The sequence below is a fragment of the Vicugna pacos genome, chromosome 7, assembly GCF_048564905.1.
Source record: "Vicugna pacos chromosome 7, VicPac4, whole genome shotgun sequence".
Classification (NCBI taxonomy): Eukaryota; Metazoa; Chordata; class Mammalia; order Artiodactyla; family Camelidae; genus Vicugna; species Vicugna pacos.
This window is the reverse complement of record NC_132993.1, coordinates 76,212,393-76,234,095: the sequence shown is the minus strand read 5'-3', so window position 1 is coordinate 76,234,095 and position 21,703 is coordinate 76,212,393. Positions and strand designations below refer to the sequence as shown.

At 36.1% G+C, this 21,703-nt stretch overlaps 1 protein-coding gene across 3 annotated transcripts in view; it reads right to left on the bottom strand.

Annotated features, from left to right (window-relative positions):
- Positions 1-914: 914 nt before the first annotated feature.
- The window catches only part of KMT2E (lysine methyltransferase 2E (inactive)), a 78,319-nt gene continuing 57,530 nt past the window's right edge, over positions 915-21,703 (bottom strand). For 2 of the 3 annotated variants that reach the window (XM_072965187.1, XM_015234526.3), the window contains 14 exons: positions 21,373-21,637; positions 20,381-20,479; positions 11,672-11,836; positions 11,022-11,330; positions 8,983-9,237; positions 8,689-8,833; positions 7,938-8,188; positions 7,530-7,586; positions 6,823-7,386; positions 5,489-5,778; positions 4,510-4,598; positions 4,276-4,401; positions 4,023-4,120; positions 915-3,199 (listed from right to left, as the gene is read on the bottom strand). In XM_072965187.1, coding sequence (XP_072821288.1) covers positions 1,673-3,199; positions 4,023-4,120; positions 4,276-4,401; positions 4,510-4,598; positions 5,489-5,778; positions 6,823-7,386; positions 7,530-7,586; positions 7,938-8,188; positions 8,689-8,833; positions 8,983-9,237; positions 11,022-11,330; positions 11,672-11,836; positions 20,381-20,479; positions 21,373-21,637 — 4,240 coding nt within the window. In that variant the 3' untranslated portion in view covers positions 915-1,672. The remainder of the gene's footprint in view (positions 3,200-4,022; positions 4,121-4,275; positions 4,402-4,509; positions 4,599-5,488; positions 5,779-6,822; positions 7,387-7,529; positions 7,587-7,937; positions 8,189-8,688; positions 8,834-8,982; positions 9,238-11,021; positions 11,331-11,671; positions 11,837-20,380; positions 20,480-21,372; positions 21,638-21,703) is intronic. The other variant, XM_072965188.1, reaches the window with a different exon arrangement.

Sequence of the window (21,703 nt, the reverse complement as noted above, 5' to 3'; positions counted from 1 at the left end):
GTTGACCTGAGTTCTTCTAAAACTTGAAGATGATTAGGATTTGAGCCCTAAACGCAGCTGTGTTAATGTATCATCAGCTATTTTCAAAAGGAAATGGAAATTAAAAGTGTAAAACATGACTTACATTACTGCCAAATCTTAATCATTTTTAGTCTGTTTACTTTTTTCTCAATACACAGAATTTGTATATGGTGCCAAAGTATGTCAAGTAATTGGATGATGAAAAATGTGTGGACAAATAGTGTCATTACTATTGGTTATACTTAATTAAGCCTCCTGAAAGGTAGAGGACAAAGGATAAGAATTTTTTATTTTTTGAAAATAACTAGCATTTTATATTTCAGCAATAAAATGTTCATTTGAGGCCATTTTAGTTTCACTTAAGAGATCCTAGAAATAATGCCTTTTTCCTTTAGTTTTGTATATTTAAAACAGGTTTTTAAAATTTCCTATTACTGTTTTTAATACTATAGCTAGATAGTAAATGTTAATTTAAGGTTTTAAGATAATTTTGATTCATCGGTAGTACATTTCAGCCATGTAGATCATGGCATGTACAAATTACGTATGCTTGTGTTTTTAGGTAAACTCTAGATTTTCAAAGTTATTGTAAATCATAGTCTATAACTGTATTATGTGTGATGCTTTAATGGAATGAATTCATTTTGTATGTCAGATATAAGTAGATGTACATAGTAGTTTCCTATAGCTGTTGCTCCTGCAAAAATAACAAGTAGGAATATTACAGGAACAAGCCCTCACTGCCTCCTGATGCTTCCTGCAGTCCCGCTGGGGTAGTAGTTGCTAAAGAAAATGGAAGCCTCCTTCCAAACTCCTGTCTGGAAAATGTAAGTTTTGTGAAAACACTTGTTTCAACAGATTCCCAATCTCAGAAGTTGTACAGGACAATCTGGTAAAACTGACATAATTGTGATTTATTAACATGAATTAAAATGCCCAACCAGTGCTTCAATGTGACAGTATATTTAAAATAAAAAAGAAATTAAAGGCCATATACTGTACTACTTTCACAAAGATCACACAGTTTTGCAAAGACTTGTCATATGTACAATGCTATATATCAAATGAGAAAAGCTGTAAGCAGTTATATACGCGAAAGAAATACAGTATTTACAGTTTGTCAGGAGACATTAAAATCATCTATACATTAAATTACATTTTGCTTGCAAATTAACCGATAAAACAAAATGAGCCATGTCCACACCAAACTATAAAGATCTGTATTGCATTTTTTTATATTTAAGATGCACTCACAGAACTGCTGACAGGAAGAAAAGAAAATCCTCATAGTGCCATTACTTAGCTGTGTAGTTTAATGCATATGTATAAAATAACATAGAAAACAGTCACTAAATGAATTTAACTGCAACAAAAAAAATGTAAAGATCATGTAGCATCAAATCTACTGCCAGAAAAACAGCTGGAATGTTCGTTCATTTACAAAGTAAAGATCCCTAATACTGGCTGAACAGCACATTTCTTAAGGAATTTTAAAAAGCAGAAGTGGGAAAAATACAATGAAAGAGCACTGGTGTTTTTTTTTTTTTTTACAAAGTTTCATGTACAAGCTTTAAAAAGTACCTTAATAGGTACATATGAAATATACAGTTTATCTTACAGAACATTTTAAAAAATGTTTTTGCAGTCCATTTTAATGCCACCCTGAACCATGGTAGTTGTTCTGAAATGTTGGTGGCACCTGTGCTCTGTGAATTGGAATCTGTCCAGGCACTGGAGATGCCTGCTGAGGTCCTTGAACCCCATGTGGCAGGGCCACAGAGCCAGGATGAGGACAGAACCCTGAAGCAGTAGGTGTTGGAATACTGTTTGGTCCTTGGGGCTGGAGATGAGGACCTGCAACTGGTAATGGACAGTGTGGCCCTGCTCCGGAAGGCTGGTGTTGGGGTCCCGGTCCCAAAGTGGTGTGATGTGTTGCTTGTGAGGGGTACGGTGGTACAGCTGGATGAGCGCTGGAAGGGAAAAGTGGAGGTCCTTGATGAGGTGGATGGTGTAAGGCTTGAGCTGATGTGGTGTGATGCCCAGAAGCCAAAACGCTGGAAGGCGGAGGCGGAGGGGGTGGTGGAGGGGCTGAATTTACAACATGCTGGTGTTGTGCTTGCAGACCTTGGAGTCCTGTGGAAGGATGGGGCGGTGGATGGTGATGAGGGGCAGGCCCAGGAGGTGGAGGGGGTGGTGGCAAATGGTGTCCAGCAGTTTGAGAATGAATATGCGACCCAGGGGTGACGGCGTGAACGGGCCCCACTACGTGTGCTACAGAGTGTGGCTGATGGGAACTCGGCTGTTGGAGCAGGTGTGGTCCTGGAGCAGGTGGTGGCGGAGGAGGGGGTGGGACCACAGCAGCAGCAGCAGCAGCAGCAGCAGTCTGATGGTGAAGAGCAGGGTTCTGAGAAGGCAAAAAATGCCCTGGAGTAACGTGGTGTCCCGGAACTGTTTGCTGGCTTGAGGTGCCAGGAAGTGCTTGACTTGGTCCTGATGTAAACACAGTTTGTTGGGAAAGACTACCTTTAAGCTGATTATAGTTCTGAAAGTTTGCAGAGGGCTGCTGGTTTTGATAATAAGACGAAGAAGAAGGGGGCGGAGGGGGTGGAGGCGGCGGTGCCGTGCTGCTCAGACTCTGTTGGTTAAACTGACTGTATGTTGCTGAAGATTGTCCTGAGGGTGTCTGGGTAAATAATGCTCCAGAAGTTGCCTGCTGAGTGTTGGCTTGAAGGTTCTGTGCTGTGGAATAAAAGTTTCTTTGTGGCTCTCGCTGAGGTGTTCCAACTTGAGGTGACTGTGAGTGGTGAGGCCTGTAGGGAGAGCCTAACTGCTGGGAAGGGGGCTTTGGTGACAGATAACCGTGCTGCACAGGCGTGTGAGGCGTTGACGACTTTGGGGGATTTTCTATGTGAGGTGACGGAGGACAGTGCAACTTCACTGGTGCAGAAGGCAGCTTCTGTGAAGGTTGCTCAGATGAATTACGGACAAGTGGCTGAGGAGGAGGATTCTTTGAAAGTGCTTGGGTGTTATTTAATAGCTGTTTTTGTTGGAGTTCAGTTTTCGGATGAACACCATTCTCAGCTTCTGATACAATAACTGTTCCCTCCCAGTGGGAATCTGGTTTTGTGAGTATTTTCCCAAGTGGTTGAACAGGAATTACAGGTCCCGGGGAACCAGGCTGTGAAAAGAAAACAAGTTACACAGACTTAAGAAACAGTTTATGTACACTGAGGCCTGTTGTTATTGGTATTTAATGTTACTTAAATATAAAAGAGGGTAGGTAGGGAATAAGACAAGTCTGAGACAATTACAGAGGCTTGGGAGAATGAAAAGCCACTTATTAAAAAGTAGTTCAATGAGTTCTGGTAATAAGCTTAAGCTGAATTATTTCAAGACAAGTTAAGGAAATACTGGTCTTTAAATTTAACCTGCCTTTTTCCCTGTAAGCACTGAAACCTGTTTCTGAGCCTTACTCTGAAAGAACTTCAAATTTCTGCACTCAACCTAATAACTAATTTGCTTGGGTATATTAATTTGCTCCCCTATGGTAAAAGTTTTTACATTATTCAAATATAGATATTATACTCAAGTAGACTTGGACTATGATGTTCTTTAAGGAAAAAGAAAAAAATCAATCTCAGATTCCTCATCTTTAGTTTCCAAAGATAACGCCACATTGGATGATCACGAGCCAGGGTGGAGATGGCATTTCTGTTAAATGATTATGTCACCTTACTTACTATTTTTGAGAATTGGGTGGTCAAATATTTCATGAAAAGGCTGTAAATTTCCTAGACACCACTAGAATAAGGGGTGGAACTCTTGGAGCAAATATAAGCTACTGAAGTACGTTTATCACCTTGGAACTTTTGGTCAAATTTTGTTTAACAGGAAAAGTGCAGAGAAATCAGAAACTGATACTTCATACAGCAGAGAAATCTCCATGTGCATGTTACCATCCACTTTTCTAAATGGCCACATTCAAAAGTCAATGTTATTACCTTGCTCATTTTTGAAGGGCTTTTACAAGCATTTTGGGAAGTATCTGGGGATGGACATTCACTTGTAGTCATGGGTTCTGGATTTTCAGGATCAGGATCTGTAAAGCATAGGAAACCATAGAAAAGGTAAAATTACATGATAAACACTGCAGCGTCAATCCTGCTGTTCAAACCAACTTCTTAGAAAGGCTCTCTCCTTTGATTTTAAAAAGTATTGAAAACAAAAACCATGATAGGTCATCTGCTTACTGACCTTCCATAAGTTCACTGAAAGAAGGGACTGAGCCCTTGGGTTGCAACTGGGGAATGTGATTTGAATGAGATGAAGGTGGAGACGGAACATGACTCGGTGAACATGGGACACATGGTGATTCTCCCCCTAGAGGTGAAGCAGAAGCAGACCCAAAGGGAACATTAGAACTGCAGAGGAGGGTGCGGAGCGATCGACTAGCTGACTCCTTTTTGGGCAAGGAACAAGGTCACTTACCACTATCTTTATCTTTTCGGTGATCGCTGAGAAGCAAAGCTCTCTGGTAACTCCTCTCCCTCACTTGCTCCACTGAAGTTGAGGCAGTCCTTTAAAATCAAATTGTATCATCAGCTCAAAACCTACTGCAGACTACATCATTCTATGTCCCTTGATGGTCTACATATCCCCTTAGACCAAGGCTTTTGCTTTTTGGGGAAAGATACTTTGGTGTTTGTTAGGAGAAAAAAGCTGTTTTCAAAGCTTAACAGCTCCCAGAGCTGAGATTTTTTTTTTTTTTATCCTCATGTATTTCAAAAACTGAAGCAGACACCCAGGAGAGGGGAATTAAAGGAAAGCATTTGACATATAGAATGCCACTTCAGGTTCCCAAGGAACCAAGTATACCCCTTACAGATTACCTTGTGTCTGGACTGTAAGGCTAGCAGGAAGCTCCCAGGGATAAGAGGGCCACGAAGCAAAGTATGAATGTGAGCTCCTGCCCTTTGCCAAGACCCTCCTAGATCCGGCTTCTTCTATTCCTACTGGAGAAACACTGAACACTGTTTTTTCAAGGTCACTGGTAAGGGTGGTAAAGAAATCACAGGATGCTGACTACAATAAAGGTTCTTTAGAGAGGAATATTTGTGAAAATTATCAAGGCGTAAACACAATGGCCCTTAACGAATATAGGCAAATGTATAGCCAGTTCAAAACTCTATCAGAAAAAAAGGATCTTTCAAAATTATGACCACCAACCTCTATGTGCTTAGTCTTGAGAGAACAACAAAGAAGTAGAAAGTTAATTAATTAACAGAAAGTTGGGGTCCCCCCACCCAACAGCATACTTCAAATCTTTAAGAACATAGCTCCATTCAAACTCAGCTGTGTAAAAAGTTAAGTTCCTGACTAGATGACAAAATTAAAAAGACTGCTTTCACTGTAAGGTATACTACTTGTAATTCTAAGGTTACCAGTTAGATTTTTTAAACAGGCTTACCACTGAACTTCCGGTTCATTCTTCTCACTGACAGAAGCTTCCTTAATAGCACAGTTACTGCTGGTTTCTTCCGAAGTGACGTTATAGACTGTAGCTGGTGTTGGTAAAGGTAGGCCAGCAGTGCCTTCTGCCTGCTCCCCGTTTTCACTCCTGTGGGCACACCCATCACCACTGCTGCTGCTCAAGTTCCCACTTGTGTGAGGTGATACACTAACCAGTGGAAAGTGTTCCGCCTTAGAGCCACTTTTCCTAGCTTCACGCTGTCTTTTCCGGTATTCTAATAGAGAAACCTTAAGCAGGAAAGATAGGAAAAGCAAATCTCTTATTCTTGTTTGATATGTCAGAGTCAATCTATTTTTTTCTAAAGAGAATTACTATATTTACATTAGGAAAATTATGTAAAAAAATTTGATTCTCTACAAATAATAATAATTAACAATTATCAAATGCCTACTATATATGCCAGGCATTATATTTAGGTGATTTACATACATTATCTCATTTAATCCTCACAACAAAAACCCTATGAAATAGGTATATATTATCATCCCCATTTTACAGATGAGGAAATTGAGTAACTCACTCACTCAAGGTCACACAGCTGGTGAGTGTTGGAGCCGGGATTCGAACCTAGGTCTTACTTGAAAGCCCGTGCTCTTTCCACTATACTATATTGCTTCCCACAAAGTTGCCAACTGGACTCTGTTATAAAAATTAAAAGCACACATCACTAAAATTCTTTGACTTACAAAGCAATAAGCCTGTTAACAAATAAATAAGTGTTGAAATTTCTCCCATTGCACTGAAACAAGGCATTCTAATTGTCTCAGTAAGTCCGCCAACCAAATAGTGGTGGTAAATCAAGGAACTTACTGTTTATTAATAGTAATAGATAAGTATTATATACTTTTCAGAATACTTTTATACCCATGGCCTAAATAATAAAGATAGATACTAAGGCTGAAGAAAGAGGTATATCTTCTGTACAGGGCTGCCTCTTCTATGTAAAATAAGGGTAATAACACAAATACTATACAGTTGTTGATTTGGTGGGGAAGTGGTTATCTTTAAAAATTATTCTTTCAATGAAATAAATCATCTTGAGATTTCGATCTCTGTATGGTCCAGTACTAGAATGTTCTAGTTCTCTACAAACATTTTTCTAATTTAACTGAGCAATTTAGAAAAGGTTTAAAAATACATATCAAAAATTTAACATGAATGACTAAAGTATGAATGCCTTACATAATACGTATTATACCTACTAATTACCCTCAGAAGTAGTATGAAAAAAAAACACTAATAAAAGGACTATAAATCGTTAAATTTGTAACCTTTTTCTTTTGTGGTGGATTCTGGGGTGTGCAACTTCCGTCGATCAAACTGTCATTAACAGTCCGTCCGAAACCAGACACAAGCCCATCTTCTGAAGTACAGAACACAGGTGTTTCCATAAACATGCCTCTAGTATCATCCTGCATCAGGCACTTTGACTCACTTATTCGGAAGCCTCCTCCAACCTCCAACTGATGTGAGGGTGTCAGGTCCCTCAAGTTCGAGTTTACTGAGAAGTTAACTCCTGTTCTCTCAGGACTCTTTACCCAGGAAGAATATAGTGAACCCCGTCCAGGGTGAGCAGATTCCAGCTGGCTGTTAGAATCGGTCCTGTCATGCGTAGGTGTTCCCATGGTTTTATGTAAGGCAGTTTGCTCAGCTGCATCGAGTCCCAGCTGAAGATCTGACACACATTCCTTTTCTCCAGGGCACTGCCTGTTGACTTCAGCCCTACTTCTGGGGCTGGTATAACCAATAGTCTTTATTTCTTGCAGACCCAGTTCAGTTAAATTTGAATTTCTAAAAGGCCCCAATGTTAACATGGTTGAAGCTCTCTCATATCCCTGTTTACAGAATTAAAAACAAAAGTTATACAAATAACCACATTTTGAAGCTACTTATTTTTAAATCCACCAATAATTTAAGCAAAATAATGACACTAGGAAAAAGTCACCAATTTAAAAAACCTTTTTGAGTATCTCCTTACCTCTTGACTGTAAGTGCGTCTCTTAATTTCTGGAGAACTTTCTGGGGAAGAAATATTCTACATAAAAGAAATAATCAGGATTTGAAAATTAAAATATATAACTAAACCCATGATATTTATAGCAGTGAAAACTTAAAATGAGAAACACTGGTTTTAAACTTTCTGTGTTATTTCTACTCCCCTTATATTTGCTTTCAGGTCAGTTTGATACATGTAGTCAGCCTGACTCTGTATATCAATAAGATGAAAGTTATGTTCATTTTAATTAAAGTTGAAATTCACATAAATGCATGTTCCGAATTAAAAAATCTTTTTTCTGCTCTCAGTACACTAATTATAAATGGGGGGGAAAGCTATTAAAGAAACCCCATCCCCACTGATTTTTTTTTTCTCATTTAAATTTCTCACCTCAAAGTGCATGGTATTTCCTGGTGTGCCAGGAGTTACAGGAGTAACTGGTGAATATATGGGCTTATAACCATTTCTGCAAGCTTCATCATCTGACTTTATCCGTGGAGGAGTGGCAAATGATGGGTCCGTGGGAGGAATATCTGCGTGAGTTGGTGTAGCATATGGTGAAGGAGTAGGTGTGGAGGTTTCCGAGTAAGCAGAATCTAGCAACTGATAAAGTCTTCGTTTTTTTAGTGGTGTAGTTAAATCTGTTGGTGAAATAATAGAAATTACATTGCTGGTATTGGCTATAATATATTGTGGAAAAGATCAAAACAACAATTATAATTATAACTTTCACGGCAAAACTAAATTTTAGGGTTTTTAAAGATATTACTAGCATGAAGCAATCTCTGTCCACCCCCAGCTTAGTTAATTTCACCATTTGCAAGCATCATCTTGCCAGAAGGCTTACAGGCCTAGCAATCTCTAAGAAATCTTACAAGTGCAGATGTTAATTTAACTTTCTGTTTGAAAAACAGCTAGCCCAAAAGCCAAAATTCAACCATAAACTCCAATGAACATGCTACTGCCAATTAAGGTTTTTTTGGTCTATCTTCATCCAGAATGTTGGAGGACAGAAGAGAAAATTCATGTGATGGTGTGCTGCTTTTGTAAGGTACACAGTAATAACTAGTATATGTAAAAGCTATATACGTCCTGCCGTGTCTTCCCACACTAACATAATACTGAATGAAAAAAATTCTACCTGGGAGGGAACAGCTATCATTTAACAGCAGTGGACTTTTATTTTCACCATTGACTGTAGGACTTCTGGATCGTTCTTGACAGGGTGAATTAAATCTATGTAAAATTGCTAAGTTTTCTTCTTCTAGAGCTTGTTTCAACCACCGCTGAAATACATAAAACAATCAATGAATACAAATCAGTTTATAGCTATTTATATAGCTTATAAATGTAGAGTCGATTCCAAAAGCATTTCACTACCAAGAATGAGAGGCATCGGCTCATCCTAGACTGTCATGTCCAGAGAAAAGTTTACCTTCTTGCATGAGCCAGAAATGTTTTCAGGAGGTTCTTTTCTTCTCCTTTTTTCTGAAAGGAATGGTGAAGTAAATCTAATATAGTGCTTAGGAGTAGAGTATACATGCGGACTGTAAGTGAGACCCGGTAAAGAGTTGAGCTGCGTAGCTAACACTTCAGGATCTGTAGTTATGCGGAGAGGCCTTTCTGAAAGGCTGTCTGCAGGTTTTCCTGTCTTCTCATTCTTCTCATTTAACCATTCATTGACCAAGTGCTAGAGAGAAGGAAAATTTATGTAATTATACAGATTCTCCTACAGAGTATTCTTATACCAAATTTGAAATTGATTTATTATCTAAAATGATAGATTAAATCATTATGATGTCCAAAAAACCCCATTCTTAAGTCATTCCACATTTCCTTGGTTCTCTAATCTTACAACAAAAAGTTTTTATACAGTAATACTCTGCAGGAATAAAGCACGTGGTAGTTTTTGTAACAGTGAAATCTATGAGACTTCAGTACCACCTTAAAAATACAAACACTAGATTGAGGTTTGTTACTGTTTCTATATGAGGTATAAAATGTTCAGTTTTTTAAGAAAAACCTGACTTTAGGGAGTGCTTTTCTACCCTGGCTGCCCATCAGAATCTCCAGTTGAGACTAGTGCATATCCTTTGTTTGTTTTTAAGTTGTCAGCATTGACAATCACTGTTGATTTGAGAGGTCTGAAATCTCCTAAATTTGCATGCCTTGAAAATTCACATAATCCTTTTCTTAATTCTGTTGACTTTTTAATTACAATGTACATAATTAAGTCTTTACTGATTACATAAACTACACCTGATCCTAAAGTATAATGATCAGTCACCTTTTTCTTTTTTTTTCTAGACTAGTTATTTGGTAAAATACAACTGTAATAGGCATGGAAATAAGGATTACCTTTGTCAGCACAAGCACATTTTCTTTGCTGGGCATTTATATCTTTTCTATCTAGTTATCAAATGATACTCTTTATTATAATGTAATTTGTATAAAATGCAGAAAAAGTGGTATATATCTATTTGCATATACAGTCTCACACATACACATACAGAAATACACACAATAAAAAAGTAATTTACCCACATCCTGTCTTCCCAGAGATAATCACTATAAACATTTTGGCACCCTTTCTTTCCCTCTTTTTTCCCACTGGATGTTCTGTTAGTGCTAAGACACATGGAGTCAGCAGCCAGACTGCCCAGCCGTGAATCCGGGCTTTGCTACTCAAGTTATGTAACTTCCTACATCTTAATCCTTAACTGTAAAAGAAAGGTCATAAGAGAAACCCATTCTAAGTGAAGTAAGCCAGAAAAGAGAAAGAAAAATACCATATGAGATCGCTCGTATATGGAATCTAAAAAAAATAAATAAATAAATACAAAACAAACAGACTTACAGACATAGAATACAAACTTGTGGCTGCTGGAGGGGGAGGGGGGTAGGAAGGGATAGACTGGGAGTTTGAAATTTGTAGATACTGACAGGCATATGTAGAATAGATAAATAAGATTATTTGTATAGCACAGGGAAATACATACAATCGTGTGGTAGCTCACAGCAAAAAAGAATGTGACAAGGAATATATGTATGTTCACATATAACTGAAAAATTGTGCTCTCCACTGGAATTTGACACAACATTGTAAAATGACTAACTCAAGAAAACATGTTAAAAAATAATAAAATGGGAAAATAATAAACTAAAAAAACTACAAAAAATAAAGAAAAGATAATACATCTTAGACCAGTTGTTTTTGAGAAGGGCCATTTAGTATATAGGGTAGTCAAAATTAAAGAAATAATGAACTGCAGTACTAAAAGGAAGTTCTGATATACTGAGTATTTTAACTGTCTTCTTGACAATTATGCACACATTTATATTGACTGATTTTACAGTTTTGCAGTTCTCAAACTTCTGCAAGTAGAAAAACTATGCCTCTTATTCTGTTACGTATGAGACGTTACAGATTGAATTTTTAAAACCTGAAATTAGTTCTTCCATTAAGAATCATACCTTCTTTGTTTTGGGGTACTTTGTTGAACATTTATTAAGTGCTGGAGCTTCAGTTTCAGTAATTATTTCTGCTAATGCAGTTTCAGTTTCTGGTTCTATTGCAAGTACAGTATTTTCCATATCATTTTGTTGTGAAGTAACTTCTATATCAGGCGAAGATGGCTGGATATCTGAACACATGCTGACAGTTCTGTGTCTCCGACGTTGCTGTCCAATATGAGTTCTGCTCCGAGAAAAACTTTTTCTCTGCTTAGTTCTATTTACTTTGGCAGGAGTTGGCTTGCTAGCAGGTTCTTCTTTTGCTTGTTCCTAATTCAAAATACAATAGAATGGAACTTCTGATACATGTTTATGTAAGTGAGAAGTTGAAATCTAATGGCATTGATCTGCTTCAGAAGCTAACTTCTCCGAATTTCTTTATGAATCCTGGTATATACTAAACAGAACATAACATGACATAATTAAAAATTTTCAAACTCTCAAAAACCAAGCAAGTATGGGTCTCACATCTCAAGTCTAAATTCTCACAGGATATGAAGAATGCTACTGAAAGGCTAATATATATTTAAAGTTCTTTATAGATGCAATTAAATCAGGTGTGGAAATTTTATTGGAAACTCGAAAATAAAAGTAGACCTGAAAAATAATACCTGAACAACTTCAGCATCACTGACAATCTGTGCATCTTTACATTCAGTTTTAACTTCAGTTTTGGCCGTGCTGATCCTTTCCAAAGCTTGTTCTCTTCTTTTCTCTCTTTTTTCAAGTCTGGCAAAAGCTTGCAGAATTGCTTCCATTTTCCGTTCTTCTCTTGTCTATGAAATTTAAATTTTAAATGGTTTAGTAAATATCACTGCCCTGAAGTAAAATTCAAAAGTCCAAATGTTCGTGGCAAATTTGTAAAAAAATTTCTATGATGTTAGTGAAATACTTCTATTGACTGTAGATAAAGGAATAAAACATTGGAGATCTTTCCGAACTTCTCAGGAAGCTCTGTCATTACAAATATATTTCATGAAAGAAGTACTTGGATGATTGTTAATGATAAAGGTAAAGCAAAACAAAAAAAGCCTCCAAACTGACCCTGCTTTGCCAAACAAAAAAAATCCCTCTTTCTCAATAGTATATCAGTCAGCCTTTTTAAAATAAGAACAAAGTTCCTAAGGTAATATATGTTGAAAAAGCTAAGTTCATATAAACTTAAGAAGTGAATATGTTGACATGTGACAGCAGGATGTTGTGGGATGAAGTCCTGGATTCAAATCACAACTCTACCAGTCACTTACTATCTCTGTGACCTTAGGCAACTTAACCCTAGTCATTAACCTTTTTGAGCCTCTTATATGTATGTAAATACCAATACTTAACACTTCACTGAATCATTGAGTTCAAACAAAATATCTGTGACATTTCCAACCTTACTTGGAAAATGGTGGGCATCGCTTACGTGTTATGTTATTTCTACTTTCACATTCTTGCTCTCCATTATTACAGTCCTTATAAGGAATCCCTCTACCCTCCCCTCTTGCTGTCTTGCACTGACAGTTCAAGGGAACAGCAAGAGTTTCTTTGAGCATCAGCTCTCTTTGGAAACAGAACATTAAGAGGCTCAGAGCCTTGGCCAGTGGGCCTGGCAAATGCTTCGGCTTTCAGCCAGAAACAGGAAGCACGTCCATCAACTGTCCAGTTCTCCAAATGAAAAAAACAAAGGTCATGAGGTTCAGATCCATTTGTCTTTCCTCTTTTGTCATCGATGTGGGAAAGAAAGATCAGAAACTCAAGGTCTGGCTGCATGATCTTCTCAACACTGGAACTTTAGAGTTCCAGTAATTATCAACAGAGATTCAAGCATCAAGACACCTACACAATGGAAACTGTTACTAACTCATTCCTGTATTTCTTTGTTACACTCAGTAAGGAAACAAGTATGTAAAGAAGTCTTCTGAGAACGTTCTAATTAGTTAAAACAAACTGCCATACCGCAAGTGTGTCAGTCTTACAAAATGTGTTATCCTCACCCTCTTTATTTTACAGGTAAGGAAGCTGAGGTCCAAAGAGGTAAGATTGCTTCTTCAGGGACACATATCTGCATCTTAACTTTCTTGGTCTATAAAGAGCACACACAAAAGACTTTTTTTTTTTTTTTACTGGAACTGGAAGTTTTAAAGCTGAATTCTTCCCTCAGATAATTTATGTCTCTGGACTTTCAAAATCCCTTTACTCAATCCCCTTTCATCTGTGGCTCTCTTAAAAACAAACAAAAACAAAAAAACCCTGTCTCCATGTATCAGGGCTTTTCAAAAACGCTAAATTTAGAAATCTGGAGTTACTAACATGATTTTCATAACTGTTTCACCTGTTGAATGGAGGTGGTAAGAGAAAGGGTTCATTATTGGTTGTTACCTCTACAATTTTTTTTAAATCTAGGAAAAGTACATTTTCCGAACAGAAACAAACCTGTCTTAGCAATAATTATTTTATGTGTAAAAAAAAAATTATGTTCAGGAAAGGAACCCAAGGAAAGTATGTTCTCTTTTGTGATTATCCAGGGTTTACTAAGATAATATGTATTTATGCCAAAAGAAGTTTCTTTGACATCATTCACCTGTTTCAGATGGTGAGAGTGAGGGTCAGAGATAAAATTAATTGGTATAAAGACAAAACTCATTTAAAAATTGAATTCCCTTATAAACAATGCAACAAATTGATAGTCAAAGCAAAATTCTTGTTTTAGAGATGACTTATTTTTTTGAGCTGGTCAGGAACTTCTTTTAAAAATAATCTAATCCTACACTGCTGAAGAAACCAAAGCCCATGTGTATTACTCACTCAAAGGCAGAGCCATAATTATTCAAGTTTCCTGGCTCCTGATTTGTTCTTCTTTCCAATTACCAGCCACAGACATACTACATAAAGCAAAATAAAGCATAACTCTTCCTACATTTACTACAACTAAGAACTGAAAGCACTAAACAAGTATCTTAACAGGTTTAACCCAGCTTCATCTGAAAACACACAGATGCTGGAAATGTAAGCATGTCTTTGATTCTCGAAATGAAAAACAAAATCAGTGTACTGATCTATTTCAAACTCCTTGAAGTTCCTATGTCATTCAGCTTTTATATTCTTCACCACTGCATCTAATACATTCTTTGACACACACAGCCGGTATCTAATGGCTGAAAGTTTACCACCCACTTTATATATCTAACTGAAAAATAAGTTTTATATATAGCCTGAGGTAATTACAGCTGGTTGCATAGGGGACTAGAGAAATTGAAGAGTCCTAAATAGACCTAGCAAACTGTCTACAGACCCTAACATCTGGGTTGGATGTAGCTGAGATGATACTTACTTGTCACATAGGCTACCACTAAGGCCTGTGTGTCTCATAATCCTAACTCATTCCAAGCCAATGACTGTCTAGACCTCATTTTTGTTAAAATTATCTGTGACCTGGACAATTGATAGGCTATGATACAAAATTAGAATCAGATAGATTTGCCTTTCAGGAATACTGCATTAGATTTTGACAAACTGTTAATGCTGGAGTGTTGGGTGCTAAACTACGAGAGAGCTCTGATGACATCTATATACAGATTGCTTTTATCACTCATATCTCAGCTTATGGCTTTACAATAGCAAAAAGTATAATAATTCCCTGTAAGCAGAATAAAGTCTGCTTAAATAACCTTTTATAGGATTTTATCACTTGAGGAGTGGATATATTGAGTATTTTTATTCCAGCTTTGTGCTTCATTGTATAAACACACTGGAGCACAAATTTCACTTGAAATCATGAACCTTTGTACTTAGAAAAGACTATAGAGAGCTTCTTGTCCAAGCCCCCTATTCAACAAATGAGGACAACCTAAGGTCCATATAGTTGAAGGGTTATATAATAAAGAACATGAATTAAAGTTTTACAATACAATATTGCAATTGAAAAAATGAGTAAACTGTTAAAAATTCATTCCAATTAGAGATGCTAGGTAATTTGAAACTGATTAAAAATAATCTTATGAACTGTGGATGCCTGCACCATAAATTTAGGATATTTGCTAGTAGTAGGATATAAGAATTGAGAAAGAAACAGAAAATGAAGACATCTAGGTACCTGTAATTTACTCTTCTACCTTGCTACAAAGTAGGAAGTGGCTCTTAAAAACAAAATACTTGAAGGAAAGGGAAATGACAGGGCCAACCTGCCAAACTGCCCTACCTGAGCCTTAAAATAGAGAAATTAAATTCCTTAAATAATTTCCCTTATCTTTTCAAAAAGGAATTGGGAACTAATTAATTGATGTTTATTTCTTATTCCCTGTACTGCATCCTCCATGAAAGATGCTCCAGAACAGCCACTTGGCCTTCTTTGTTCACCTAGTACTTGAAATGGTGCTCAGCACATAGCAAACACCCAGAATTTTAAGTGAATAAGAATTGTTTAACATTACATAAACCATGTTTATCATTATTAGTATTTAAACAAGATTTTGGAAATCTGGAATTTATTACAAGGCAGCTGAAGCTGAATATCCTCATTTTATTTGAACAGAATACCTGTGAAAATAAATGGGCTCCCTTTTGCTATTCAATACTAGAATTACTCATTAATTACTCATCTTTGGAAATAATAATTCCTAAACACTCTGATGAAAGAAAATGAGACGTTAGAAAATAAATAGTAATCAGAATCAACTTAATCATAACTGAGACAGATGACACATGTCAGGTGACTTTTCTGACAAGTTTACCCTCCCTAATTATATTTTACTATTATTAAAATTTCTTTTGCATCTTCTAAAGTGATCCTATAAATCAAGTCACTTCCTAGACGCATTAATAAGGATTCTGTATAGCAGTGTTTTCCCATTGTGTGTGTGTTCTATGGAATAACAGTCTGGGATATCAAAGGTGTCACTACAAAAAAACAAGCTGTTTACCAAATAACTGGCCACAAAGTTCTTTCATAAAACATCTTAAATGAGAGTTCCACAGAATACTTTTTGATGTAAACGATCAAGGCTGAGAAGATTGTGGGGAATCCTGCATCCTGGCAAGACCTCTAGGGTACTGCCTGGACAACAAGGAAGCTTCATTTAGTTTACACTCATGGGCAAATCTGTATTTTCCCTCAGGCAGCTGCTGTGAACATTTCGTAGGCTCATTTATTGGCCATCTGCTTTTATAAAAGTCAGGCATTCTCTCCCTCCCCCCAGGAGCTGAGGCTATGACAATGAGTAAACTACAAATTCTTGCCCTTTATGTACTTTATATCCTAGTGATACACAGTTAATTCTAGACTATCCTAGCTGCTTGACAAGTTCAAGAACCTCATACCTAAATGACTGTCCTTTCATATCCTTTTTGTTGCTTCTCAAATTTCTATCCTAAACGTGAGGACCTCCTGAACCACCTTCCAATCTGTCCATAAGGTTATGGAATATTACTTTGAAAATGCAATATTAAAAGATGCTATAAAGCAGGTTATTTTTATCCCATTGTAAATGGGGAGGAGTAGGCCTCATTTATTTATTCTAAGTTAGGATGATTTAATTTAATATACTTTGAAAAGGTAACTTTTCAATGATTGCATTTGAAGGTAACAAGTAAAGACACTTTAAGATGTAAACTTTTTGAATCCTTAGAAGATACTAGTCATGGAATCAGGACAAGATAATTCTAATAAAGATTTTCAAGTAAGATGGAAAAATTAACATTAGTCAGAAACGTCAGTTTTCAATTTTTCTATCCTTTTTGGGGGGTAAACAAAGTTTATTCTAGGAAGACCAACTCATTGAGAGATAAAACCATTTTAAAATTTACATATATGTACTGTTCAGTTTCTAAGAACAGTTTAGAGCTTCAGCCTTTTAAACTTACACAGTCATCAAAGGAATAGTCACCCACAAAGTAAGAATCAACAGAATGCAGTAATCCAATCATAAAGGACAGTCAAATGTGCTTACATATTCAAGAAATCAATCATCTAAGTTATAAAAAGTAGTTCATTTATGTCTTTTTTTTTTAATTCCACATATAAGCAATCTCCTTTTTTTACTTAAATCCTTCAAAGGTTTTATATTGTAACTGATTACCTGTTTGTTCAGCAGAATAAGGTGAGCTTCCCACTAACCTCCTGCATACTCACCTCAGACAAGATTATGGCCACCTAACTTAACCTCATCTACCAGGGACCTGGGATGTCCACTCCGTAGTTTCCCGGTTTTGGAATCAAGTGAGCATTAACTGCCATAGCTTAACTGGGCTGATGGTAAGATTCTCCCAAGACAAACCCACTGCCAAAGTATCTCTTACTAGCTAAAGAGGAAATGTCTAATAACCATCTATTCAATTCCATACCATTTAGCCACAAGTTAGCGTCTATAAGCAGGTAATAACTTCTTAAAGGGGGGGGGAATATAATGGAGGAAAAAGGAAAATGTTAATCAATGAGTGGCTTTTATCCTGGCCACAGAGTGATCTGAATATTCTTTCATGAAATCATCATTCAGCATTTCACATGATCTACAACCAACCTTATTTTCCTATATCTCGCCCTATCCCCCCAAAAAATCAGCCTAGAATACCAGGTAAATGTAATTTATCACATTTATAACAACCTCCAGGCCATTTCCCCTAAGAGAAATAATTCAATTCCATACAAGTTAGCCACAAGCTAATCTGTACTTGTTTAAACATCATAAGGTCCATCATAAATACTACCTAATTCATGAAGTGGCCTCCAATCCCCCAGCTATAGGTTATCTATCATATTTGTATCTTTTACCATATTTCTTGCTGCAATGTAATTGTTTTGTAAATGCCCCTGAAGGCAGAGACATTAACTTTCATTCTCAACAAAAAAAAAACAAACCAGCAGCCAAAATACATAAATCATCTGGTGCTATTTATGGAGACCGAGCAACATGCTAATATTAGGTTGTGTATGGAAATTTTCATTTGTGTAGGTAAAAACTATCAACAATTTCATCTGGTTCAAGCTATACAAAAAAAGGGTGAGCTGAAGTATATTTGAATTTGGACATTACATGATACTCTCTGGCAGGAGAGTATGACTCCTTTTATATCCCAGTCTCACAGATATGCATGAGAACTAGTATCTCCTATTACACTCAATGATTTAAAGTCTGTCCTGTCACAGGGGAAAACTTAAATCAGCTTGACATAATTTTCTCATGAGTTGACCTATCTTTCCAATTACTGACATTAACCAACATAAAAGGCAAACACTTCAAAAATAAAAAAAAAAGGCAAACACAAGAATAATAAAGGCTGATCGCATTTAAACTTTTCAAAACCAAATATTTCAGTCCTTAAAAATACTAATACTTTGGCTGGGGTCAGGGGGTCACCAATTGCTTAAGAATCCTACAATGCATGCTTTTGCATTCTGCTCATTTGATTACACCAAAAATTCTATAATTAAAACATCAAAGCAAATTCAGCAATTACAACTAAAAACACTGCGATGACTTTGAGGGCTACAGGTTAAGGAGCCAACAATTTTAAAATATTTATTTCGTATCACTTCAAAATACCAGACATACTGTAATTTATACTTTGTGTAATTTAGTGTAATTCATAATTTACACTTATTTATTCCTATGAAAAATACTCAGCTGCAAAGCCACCTTAGTGGCAAATATTAAAATAAATATGCTAAAATGGATATAAAACACGAAGTATTCATCTGTATTAATACAGCATGCTAACAATCAAAGTTGGGACAAACATGGATTCCCAAGTAAGCCTTTTTGTCTATTTATCCAAAGTTCTATCATTTTAAACATTAAAAGAAAGGGCATTTCCATTTTCTTCTGGGATCTGAAAGTGAGGATGTTCCGAGCTGCACGAACTTTCTCAGCATTGATAAAAAGTATTTTAAAAGTAGTCCCCATAATCATTAAACAGAATGCAATCTGAGTAAAATTACTGTATGGGCATAAAACAAGCCTTTAGTTTTTTTCTTGTTTTTTCTTTTTTTCCCCCCGAAGCATTGTTACATAGCCCTTCCAAGCTATCTGTACCAGACACATGCCTTGTACAGAAACCAGTCATACCCTAAATTGATTTTCTAAAGATTCCTGCAGGATTACTGCAGAGTCAAGGCTGTGACAACTGTGGAATGAACAGTATTGAAAATCTAGTGGAGAAATGGCCACAGGTAAATTGGGTAGGTATAGGTAATTTATTAGATGTAACTGAATCTTGACGAAGTTTCAGGATAATTCCTTTACATGAAAAAAGCAGCCTTTTTTCTTTACAACCAGCCTCCAATATTTTCTCTTTGTTTTTCTTCTTTCCTATCTCTAACACTACCCAGTCCCATCAGAGCAGTTTCTAAAATCCTGAGGCTGTAAAACAGTTCTGCATTGCTTTCACAATTTTGGACATCAACAACAAATCAGGAATGGCATCAAGGCCATAAAACAGACTTACATTAAGGAGGCCTACAATGACCAAAGTCCAAAGATCCTGCCCCTAAGTATATAACACCTGATTCCATGTAATACACCATGAAAATCACTATAACTGCAAACAAGAGAGCATATAAAATAAAGGGGAGTGCGGAAAACCCATACTAAGATCATCAGTTGATATATAAAGTCACTTTCCAATCTTAGAACAAACTATACCATAATCCTTTCTTAACTGGTCTAGACTTTGTATCAATTGCTAAATTACCATGGATTGTTAAGGAAATATCTTGTCCTAATTTTCATGCAGGTAAGGTACTTGCAAGTACAAGGAATATAAATACTAAACTTATTTTAATGAAAACCTTATTTTATGATAGGAATATAAGATTCAGGAACAGTAGCTACCAAACTTTTTTTTCTTTTTTCTTTTTTTTTTTTTACATAAGCCATTTATTTGGTACTATTATAAATTTTAAAATTCCATTTTTGTTTTACATTGTATGTATATGCATGACTGGGATATTGTGCTGTATACCAGAAATTGACACATTGTAACTGACTATAATTTTTAAAAATTATGAAAAGGATACATTTAGTTAATAATAAAAGACATTTTAAACAGTAATTCTGGCATTAAAATTTATTAATCGTACTCAGCTTCAAAAACGTTAAAAAATTTCTTGAATGTCACAAATTCTAAATTGTCTAATGAACGCACAATAAAAATACAGATTAGTTGAAGTTACTTGAATAGTAATGACAAAGCCAAGCAGAAATGCTCAGTGACACATCATGTTTGCTAACTTCAAAGAACAGGGTAAAGCTCCTCCTAAAGGCAGCACCAAGTGCTATGGGAAGAGCAGTGTCATTAAAACCAAGTGACAGCACGAAGCTGCTACTGGCCTCCCAACTTACCATCTTCCTTTTCCTTTCTGCAATCTGTTCCTCTGACTCCATTTCTACTTCATTGCTAATGGGAGTTTTTTCTTCTATATCATCAATAAAATCTGGTTCCTGAAAAATGGAAATGACTGCTTTATAGAAACTACTACTACATCTACAAATTAGACACTGAACTTTGTATTTTCAATAACTTTCAACCACAACTAATTAAACATGTCAAAATTAAAAGTGTACTTAAATCCCTTTCAGACACTTAAAACTGTTTCCTAATTCAAGAAACTTCTCAAAATCATGCAATCAAATAGTTTTGGTTTTCAAAGTGCTAGTCAATAAAGTTCTTATCAATGGAATCCACAAAGCCTTAGGTTTATATTCTTCCCAACACATAAATATATAAATTATTTCATAAAACCCAGTGCCTACACATAACAAGTGCTCAATAAATGTTTGTTCAACTTAAAACTTACAGGAAACTATCCCTAGAAGATAAGGCACTGGAAGTGAGTAAAACTTTAATCTGCACAGTTAAATGTTTCCTAATTTCTGTTTGTTTAGAGGGCATGTAACAAAATATTTCCGGGTACAGCAGAAGTGTACACCAAACTCTTTCCCCAAATTTATCTTATGTGTTCTTCAGAGAATTTCCTCTCAAAAATCTTATGTCACCCCTACAGAATTTTCAATCTGTCCCAAATATTAAAGGGAAAGAAAAATTATGGCTTAAGACTTTAATAAGAACATTTATTATAAACTTAAGGACAGTGCCATATGAAAGAATTTTCAAAATTACCCAGTCTCAGAAAAATCCTGTATTCAATTCTGCAAGGATTTGCTGTCTGAGCTGTTTCTTAATAGTTTAACAAATATTGTACAAATTCTAGCAGAACCTGTATTTTACATTTGTGAGTACTTCATTAATTTTTAAGCCATTTTACATAAAACAAAGAGGTTAAAATATGACAAATTAATTTTCTTCTGTTAACTTCTGTCATCAAGTTTAGTACCTGATTATTTGATACTGATAGTCTCAGTGGAGAAAGCTTTCTCTGCTTAGTTTCTGGGCCCTTCATTTTGTTCGCCGTGCCTTCACAATCCAGAGTAGTATTCTGATTTTGTGTATCTTTTTCCTTTGAAGTATCCTTTTCTTTTTTCCCTTTTTTCCTTCTGGTCTCATAACCACTACTGATGTTTTCCGTGGATTCAGAACTGCGTTTTAGAACAGGGCACTCTGGATTTTCTTTGAGGCATGCACAATCCACCTTGTACTTACTGGAAGGAAAACCAGTTAAATATTTATTCAACACATAAAACAGACTATAAAGTTTTCTGATCCAT